This window comes from Anoplophora glabripennis, unplaced genomic scaffold, assembly GCF_000390285.2.
Source record: "Anoplophora glabripennis isolate ALB-LARVAE unplaced genomic scaffold, Agla_2.0 scaffold51, whole genome shotgun sequence".
Classification (NCBI taxonomy): Eukaryota; Metazoa; Arthropoda; class Insecta; order Coleoptera; family Cerambycidae; genus Anoplophora; species Anoplophora glabripennis.
Window position 1 is genome coordinate 1,095,181 of NW_019416324.1, and position 9,670 is coordinate 1,104,850.

A 9,670-nucleotide genomic window follows, 5' to 3' on the forward strand; every position below is an offset into this window, starting at 1 on the left:
TCTATAGCAGGGATGCACATACCGCGGCCCGCTATCGATGTTTATGCGGCCCGCCAACGAATTTTAAAAGTATTCTACTCGCCGCGCTCCGGTCCAAGCATATTATTACGAGACTAGAAATCTGTCGCATCAACTAGATTACAGATTCGCGAAACACGTTGATCCCCGAACAAAGTGGATGGTTCTCGATGTTTGGTAACTCGTATAAATACGACGCATCGCCGGCTACCGGCGCAGTTAAGTTTTGATTACGGATAAGCGAACGTTATACTGTTTGAGAACTGTAATCTGTGACGAGTAAATATTTCGTCGTTCGAACTTAGCTTTTACCGACTGTAACATATAATATTAATTTTGATATGGATAAACCAGGCCCCAGTAAGAAACGTAGTCGTAAGGTTGAAGATGAAAATCGACAGTTTCATGATATTTGGACCGAAAAATACTTTTTTATTTCATCGCATAATAAAATTGTCTGTTTAATATACAAGAGTAGTGATTCTATTCCGAAGGAATATAATGTGAAAAGGCACTATGAAACCCAGCATCCAACTTTTACCAAATTAACTGGCGAAAATCGAACGCAAAGAATTTCCACTTTACAACGGGAACTAATAGGCCAGCAATCTATGTTTACAAAACCAATTCAAGATGCTGAAACAGCCACTGAAGTTAGCTTTGAAATATCTCGAATAATAGCGAAAACTTGTCGGCCTTTTAAAGATGGTGAGTTTGTTAAGCAATGTTTGGATATCGCCGCAAAAAAAATTTGTCCGAAAAATGTAAAGAAGTTTGAAAAAATTCAGTTAAATCGGATGACTGTTCAAAGAAGAACTACCGCATTAGCAGATAATATAGAAGAGCAATTAGCTACGAAATCGAGAAGTTTTGAGTATTTTTCTATAGCGCTCGACGAATCTACAGATATAAGTTCAACTGCTCAACTATTAATACTTTTACGAGGTGTAACGCAAAATTTTGAAGTGAGTGAAGAACTGATTGTTATGAGTTCTTTGACAAGTCAAACCAGGGGAAGTGACATGCTCAAAGCTCTTCTAGAAAAATGTTCTATAATGGATTTGGATTTAACGAAAATATCTGGAATTACAACTGACGGAGCACCTTCAATGGTTGGAAGTACATCTGGGATAGTAACTCTGTTAAAAACATATTTACAAACTAAAAACATAAATACCAAGGAATTAATGCAGTTTCATTGTATTATACATCAAGAGGCCCTCTGTTCAAAATTATTGGGATTTGAAAATGTTATGAAAGTTGTAGTACCTACCGTAAACTTTATAAAATCACGAGGTCTCAATCACCGACAATTCAAACAATTTCTCGAGGATATTGAAAGCGAATATGGTGATCTCCTGTTTTACACTGAAGTAAGGTGGCTAAGTCGTGGGTTGACACTACAGCGATTTCTTAACTTGATTGAAGAAATCCAACTATTTCTGGCGGAAAAGAAAAACGACGTCCCCGAACTCGACAACCCTGATTGGCTGTGTGACTTAGCGTTTCTTGTAGACATCACAAATCACTTGAATGTCTTAAATACGCGACTCCAAGGCAAAGATCAATTGATTTCGCAGCTATACTCTCATGTTTCGTCCTTTCAATGCAAATTGAGTCTTTTCAGGACACAAATCAATTCAGCCAATTACGGCCATTTTCCGAACTACAAAAAAATTATGGAGAAGTTCAATAAAACTGACGTCAATTTCGCTCATGTTGAAAAAATTGATATTTTGATACAAGCTTTTGAAAATCGTTTTGTAGACTTCAAAAAAGTTAAACCGCTATTGGACATTTTCAGCAATCCTTTCAACATTTCACCCGAAAATGCGCCGGAATTAATGCAGCTGGAATTAATAGACATGCAAAATGATGATAATTTAAGAAACAAATTTAATAAAGGTAATTTACTCAACTTCTACCGTTGCGTTGATAAAAACGCTTATAAAGAGTTGCGAATAAATGCATTGAAATGCGCAAGCTTATTTGGATCGACGTATATTTGTGAACAAACGTTTTCAGTGATGAAACTTAACAAAACGAAAAACCGAAACTGTCTGGCAAATGAAAATTTGGAAGCAATTATACGTGTGGCTACAAGCAATGTGGAGCCAAATATAAAAAAACTTGTTAGTTCAATGCAATGTCATGCATCAAAATAATAAAACATAATTATTACAACAAACATTTTTGAAGGTTATTTTATTTTTTTCATTGAATTTCATACTATTTAAAAATAAAAAATTTTGTGTTAATAAATATTGTTTGTAGTGGCCCGTCCTTGGCTTATATTTTTCCCAAGTGGCCCCTGTTCCCTATAAGTCTGTGCTGTGTCTGTGATCTATAGTGATAAATCCAGCTTGCCGAAACAAAAAGTGGCGAAATGGTCATTTCCCAGCTTATTTTCCTGGCCTATACCGTACGTAATAAATCCAGACTGTGCTCAGCCGTAATGACCGTGATTCATACGGGAAATGTGAGCACTCGGCGATTCTGTTCTTGCGAACGGCACACACTTGCAGGGCAAATCGAATTAAGTTATAGGTGTTGCAAATTGAATTCCACAAGTTGCCAAACTCGATTGCGAAATGCCCGTGGAGCGGCTAAATCGTTCGTTTCAGTTTCCGGTATAAATTTTGGACGTAAGTGCCGAAACAGGCTGCTTTATAGAAGTAGCGTGCAAACTTAAGGTTAGGCAAGAGGCGAACGGCTAGTTGTCGACCCTTATCTGCCTCCACTTTTCCAAGTTCGCATGTGCGCCACGTCCGCTCGATCCCGTAAGCTCTTATGGGGACCATAATAATTTCAGCCACTACACCGATAAAGTTCCATAATCAACGTAATAATGCCACACGGCGAAGAGACGGCTCTTTCTGTAACGAGGCCGATGTAAGGCTATCAAATAAAACGTAATTAACTCGGAGAAGAACGAAATGTATTAAAAACAGGATTTCTACGTACCTGGAGTACAATGGTATAGAGGTCAATGATAGTCCAGGGAACCAAAGGTTTCTCCTCCGAATTCTTTCGGATAGAACCGATTGACGTAAAACTTGGACTGTAAGTAGAAAATAGCTCAAGAAACAAGAGTTATGCAGTGCCGATGAGCGATTTTGCCCAAAGGGTGGAAGCCTCCCCTTCTAGGGGGTGAAAAATGAAAGATTGAAAATAACCCCAGGAACCGATAAAGCAATCAATTTTAAGCAAAAAGTATCTTATGAACATTTTTCGATAAGTCAACATTTTCGGAGTTATTAGTGATTGAAAATGTACATTTTTTATTGAAAAAAGACGTTTTTCAGAAGTTTTTCTCGAATAACTTTTGAGAAATAGACATCATATGAAAATGAAGTTTATAGAAAAAGAAAAAGATTGAGTTCTTTTTCATTTATGTAGGTGCAATAGGTGCTGAGATACGGCTGGTTGAAGATAATTTCATGTCAACCAGAAACTAAATTGGAAGCATTTAACGTAAAATAACTAAAAAAATTCTATTTTTCAAGAAAAATGCACAGGACATTTTTTAAAGTACTTTAAAAAATCTTTAAAATGAACTTGACTTTAAGTCGTTAGCATTAAAATTAACAGAGTTATGATCAAAATAAAACTGTTAATTCGCTTTTTCGGAAAAAAATCAGTACAAAACTGATTAATTTTTCACGAGATTTTAAATTAAAGGTAATCCTTCTACAATTTACATTTTTTATGTGCTAACAATATATTATACAAGTTTAAGCGGTTTAGAACGCATATTTTTGAAAATATTACGTTCTGATGGAAACAAATTTTTAATTCCAAAAAAATAACATATTTCTGAAAATAACTTTAAAATAAAAAAGATACAAAAAATATTCAAAAGCACAAAGGTTTAGATTTCTTTTCACAGAACATTTTGGTTTCTTTTTTATTTGTGTAGGATAAAAATTAACAGAGATGTCGCTGCTAGAAGTTTGCAGTTGGGGACGAAGTTCATGTTTTTCAAACTCTTTAACCTCAAAAATCTCCAAAATAACGTAAATAATCTCTAAATAATATTCAATTTTACAGTACCTTTATAGACCAGTGCTTAAACCTTCAAAAATGGTAAAAAGTGAAAACAAATTATAGTAGGATGAAACCCATTGGAAAAGGAAGAGAATATAACAGAAATGAAAAGAAAAATAATTTACGGGCGATCTGAGGTCGGGAAGGGGAAGGGGGTGAGTATTTAAGGGTAAAAAACGGTTTATCTTGATTTCCGGAAAAACTACAAGTCTTATGGAAAAAAGTTAAATGGCAAAGTTGTAGGTAATAAAAAGATCTACAACTTTTGTATTTACACTTTTTTCACATAACCTCAAAATTTATGTGAAAAATTCAAATAACCAAGTTTTTGGTTTTTTATTTTTATCTTTTACAAACAAATTTTTTTTTCACGAAATTTGGTGAAAACTTACCTATTTATGTCCCAAACACGCTGTAATTTTTTTGATTTGAAATATTTATTTTTTCACCTTATTTTTACTTAATATCGAAAAAGCACCCTAATTTTCAATCGAAAATTCTCACGTCAAAATATCTGCTTTTTTAAAAACGTCGGTGGGCTTTTTCTTCGTTGAAATCTCTACTTTCTGATGGTGTAAAAAAAATATACATTACTATGGTAAGTTTTCTCAGGAAATGCAAAGAAACGAAAGAAGATTCTACAACTTTCTCAAAATATTGTAGATGTCTTATTAAATATTAACTTTATTAACTTATTTGGTTGTTAATTATAATAGTATATTTCGACTTGTAATTTTTTTGTTTATCAATGTAACATGGAATCTTACGTTTTTCGAGTAATTAAAGTGTAAATTTTAATAAATAGCTCAAAATTGTACATAATGATTAGAAAAAAATTTTCGGATTCTAGTTCGTTTCTTTGCATTTCCTGAGAAAACTTACCATAGTAATGTATATATTTTTTTACACCATCAGAAAGTAGAGATTTCAACGAAGAAAAAGCCCACCGACGTTTTTAAAAAAGCAGATATTTTGACGTGAGAATTTTCGATTGAAAATTAGGGTGCTTTTTCGATATTAAGTAAAAATAAGGTGAAAAAATAAATATTTCAAATCAAAAAAATTACAGCGTGTTTGGGACATAAATAGGTAAGTTTTCACCAAATTTCGTGAAAAAAAAATTTTTTTGTAAAAGATAAAAATAAAAAACCAAAAACTTGGTTATTTGAATTTTTCACATAAATTTTGAGGTTATGTGAAAAAAGTGTAAATACAAAAGTTGTAGATCTTTTTATTACCTACAACTTTGCCATTTAACTTTTTTCCATAAGACTTGTAGTTTTTCCGGAAATCAAGGGAAACCGTTTTTTACCCTTAAAAACTCACCCCCTTCCCCTTCCCGACCTCAGATCGCCCGTAAATTATTTTTCCTTTCATTTCTATTATATTCTCTTTCTTTTCCAATGGGTTTCATCCTACTATAATTTTTTTTGGTTTCAAAAATTATCGACCCTGGTCTATTAGCTGTCGAAATTTTTCATAAAATAGTTTTTGGATCGTTTCAATAGCTTTAAAATTAAGAAAGTTATCGTTAAAAACCAAAGGTACCTTACCGCTTCAATTTTTTGAGCACAGCAATATTTTGGTTATCCACAACTTTGGAGCATTCATAATAAAATAATATACAGGGTGTTTCAGAAAGACCTCCCGTAAATTCAGGGGGTGATAGTACGACAAAAAATAAGAATTTTTTGTCTTATGAACTATATGTCTATCTCCTCTTGTTTTCGAGATACAGAGCGACAAAATAAAATTTTTTAAATAGAATTTTTACGAAAATTTCCAAACGGTGCGAAATATTTTTATGAAATTTGGTATTCCGGGGTTTTTAAGGACGCCAAATACGCTGGTCTAATTATTTTTTGGATATTTCATAGAGGGCACTAGTTACGCTACATTCCTATTACATTTTAGGTTCTATTTTTTTTAAGGTTAAGTTTTTTACCATTCGGGCTCCAATTTCTAATGTACAATTTTATTTTCTAAAAATAATGTACTTTTGTTAGAACTTCCTAATGTGGACGGTTTTCGATAAAAAAGGCTTTTAATTGAACTCTTACGGTGAAGAAAATAGGTGACTTTTCTCAAAGTAGGCTTATGTCAAAACTTATTGATGGATGTCTCATAAACATCGCATACATTCTCAGTAATATTTTAAACTCTAATTAACTTTATATCAAAATTTTAGTGATTGTTAGTGACTGTAGTCAGTAATGACTAATTACAGTCACTAAAATTTGAACCGAGTCCCCTATGAAGGTGACAACATTTTGTTGACACTCGGCGTAGATTATTGTCATTAAAGTCATCCTGAATAGAAGAATACATAAATATGTATGAATTAATTGGTAGACGTGAATTCTCCTATTTCAAATTTCAAGAGTTACCACTCGTCTACCAGCTAACACTTCCTCCATTTGGTCTTATTCCACCTGAATCGATTAAAGTTCCACGTACGAACAGGTTGATTAATGCGCTCGAGGAACACGTAATCCTTTCCTTTTGAGATAATTAAAGAAAGCTGAAACTCGCGTTAACTATTCTGGGTCTAACACCCTCGTGCATATAAGTAATTAAACGTACTTTGCTACCGCGCTTTTCTGAAACCATTAAATCTATAAAACGATTAGTTTTTGTCTTAATATAACCGTTTTCCTGGCAGCGGGAGCTCCTTAACTATAAATAGTTAGTAATTTTCAATTTTAACTCGGTACTGAAAGTGATATGTCTAAATTGTTAAATAACATCATCATTCAAAGAAAAAAACCATAAACTGTCATAAAAACACGTGCTATACAGTCGACCAAGCAAAGTATCAAACTCACTTACACACGCACAAACGACAATTCAATCAAATCACAAATAGAATAAATTGATCGATGCGAAGCTTCAGATCACATGTTATTGTACAATGACGCGAATAATAAGATTACCAAAATGTGAAGTAGTAATTTAAAAACTTCGACTATTTTAAATATGCGCTTGTGACCTCAGTAAATATGAATATTTTTTTTAGATACCTACCGGTGTACTATTCGTTGCTTTCTAATTAAAAATACAATGTAAGTTTGTTCATGTTTATTTGAATATAGAATTGGACTCCTCTTATTTCAAGACGCCACGTAATTTCATAGTGCTAGATAAATTTAGTAATTTAATACACACGTATTGTCCCTTAATGGGACGATAATCATTTGTTTCGGCTTCCCTCCGGTCTTCCAGATAAGTACTCTCGCCAATTTCGTTGAGTACATTTCCTAATTTACTAAAAATTGCGCTGACAGTAATATAAATGAGCCGGAGGATGACTATTTGTCCTCAGGTCTTAAGTCCCTCTCCACAACACACTTTTAAGATATGAAAAGCCGGAGTAGGAGACAATTTCTTATACTCCTGTTTTCTTTAATAGAAAGTCAACTAATAAATTGTCGGGTGGGAAAATCTACTTAATATTTACTTCGCTGAGGTAATAGGATATTTCTCAGGGATTTATTATCATTTGGAAAGAGAATTTTGTTACACATGACAGCTTAACGGAAAGTAGATTGTCGTTGGTGACAGTGACATTTAATTCGCAAGACTGACTAACCAAAAAGGTTATTAAATTATTCCAGTACAATGAGCGGAATACTCTCATTTTCGACGAGAATCAATAACAAAACCATCAACAGAGCCATACGAGTATCAAAATGCGGGAAGAGGTTTCTCTGTGCCAAGTTCGAAAGCAGTCCCTATGACCTCTACAAGTTGGATGCAGGTCCTGCCACAAGTACCGAACTAACGAAGGAAGATGCTTTGAAATTTTTCAGATCGATGAACCTGATCCGCAAGATGGAAAGGGAGATAAGCGTTTTGTACTCCAAGAAAATCGTTAGAGGATTCTGTCACCTCTATTCCGGACAGGAAGCTGTCTGTGTTGGCACCAGGTCTTTGATGATACCTACGGACACCGCCATAACTTCCTACAGGTGCCACGCTTGGATGATGTCGATGGGCAATTCGATTCAGTCTATCATAGCGGAAGTGGCAGGAGTTAAATCAGGTTAGTTTAGAATTTTAAACTCTCACAAACAATAACATTTTCTGCAGACCAATAGGCAAGACCAGTATAATACATATTTTCAACGTAGGTTGCTCAAAGGGCAAGGGAGGATCAATGCACATGTTCGGTCCCAACATCTACGGTGGCGCCGCTATAGTCGGAGCCCACGTGCCACTCGGTACAGGGCTCGCCCTGGCACACAAGTACAAAGGCGATGGAGGGGTCTGCATAACCATCTACGGTGACGGTGCCACTGACCAAGGTCAGGTCTTCGAAGCGATGAACCAAGCCAAGCTGCTCTCACTACCCGTTCTTTATCTAATAGAGAACAACATATACTCCATGGGAACACCACTTTCTCGGCATTCTGCCAATCAGGATCTATACACGAGGGGTGACGCTGTACCAGGAATCAGAATGGACGGGATGGACATTCTGTCAGTAAGGGAAGGAGTGAAGTTTTGTTTAGAATACATCCGCGGTGGGAACGGCCCAATTGTGTTGGAACTTTTGACTTATAGATACTTCGGGCATTCCCTCTCAGACCCTGGTACCAGTTACAGGAGCAGAGACGAGATCAAGCAAGTGAGAGAAATGAAAGATCCTATAATGTTGTTGAAGAACAAGATCTTATCTAGCAACCTTGCGACGGAAGAGGAACTAAATGAGGTTGATAAAGCAACCAAGGTGGAAGTGGAGAAAACTGTAAAAACAGCGGTGGGAGATAAGCCACTAGACAATGAGGAACTGGGATATGATATTTATTGCAATTATAAGGGCGCTATTAGGATGCCCGGGTATGGCAAATTTATCCAACACAAAAACACCGCTACTTTCGGCTCTTGCAAGTAATCGAATATTCGGCTGAAGAGGTCCAAAAATCTTGCCCAAATATTGCACGTGTTTGTAGCTGAATTGTAAAGTTTATTTGTTTAATTTTTTTCGCCAATGCTTTGAACTAACTTTCCTGTATCTGCTATTTTGTATAAATTATAAGTGTATTAATAAATATTTAAGCTTCAAGGGGATGTGTTATACTACCCATTTTAGCCAATAATATTAATGTTGCCATTATTTGTGCTGTCACATATTTGAGGTTATAGCAGATAAGACTTATGGCAGCTTACCCAAGTCAAGAACCTCATTGAAATATTCCTGATAGGTAAAGAAAAAACCAAAACTACCTACTGGTTGGTTGCCCGAATGATGAAAATCGTTAAAAAACTTTAATTTCAGAAATGGTATTATTCAGGGTGATTCACAAATGGTGACCAAAAAATGAAACCTCATATTCTTTGGTGAATTTGTAGAAAATTGAAAGGCGAATCCGAAAACATCATGGTTGTTACGTCATGATAGTTATGAAATAGACTCCTGAGTTTGGAAACCGATATTAAGAAAATGTAGGGCCAAAAAAATTTGAAATTTGGACCATATATAGCCTCACTATTACTCTATGTACTAAAATTTCTATTAGTTTCATTATCCCATTTTTTAGTTATTAAGTCATTAAAGAAAAAACTGACTCAGGCAGTGAGTAATTGTAAACAACAATTTGAAAAA

At 34.8% G+C, this 9,670-nt stretch overlaps 1 protein-coding gene across 1 annotated transcript; it reads left to right on the top strand.

The window, feature by feature from the left end:
* The first annotated feature begins 7,683 nt into the window (after positions 1-7,683).
* LOC108907608 (pyruvate dehydrogenase E1 component subunit alpha, somatic form, mitochondrial-like) lies at positions 7,684-8,959 on the top strand. The gene is made up of 2 exons (XM_018711351.1): positions 7,684-8,107; positions 8,196-8,959. The coding sequence occupies exons 1-2, from the start codon at positions 7,684-7,686 to the stop codon at positions 8,957-8,959; spliced, it is 1,188 nt and encodes a 395-aa protein (XP_018566867.1).
* The last annotated feature ends 711 nt before the right edge of the window (positions 8,960-9,670 follow it).

Excerpts from the sequence above, each read along its gene's own strand:
- LOC108907608 (XM_018711351.1), top strand. The coding sequence starts at position 7,684 with ATGAGCGGAATACTCTCATTTTCGACGAGAATCAATAACAAAACCATC. Across the intron at positions 8,108-8,195 it reads AGTGGCAGGAGTTAAATCAG|GTTGCTCAAAGGGCAAGGGA; the intron begins GTTAGTTTAGAA and ends TTTTCAACGTAG.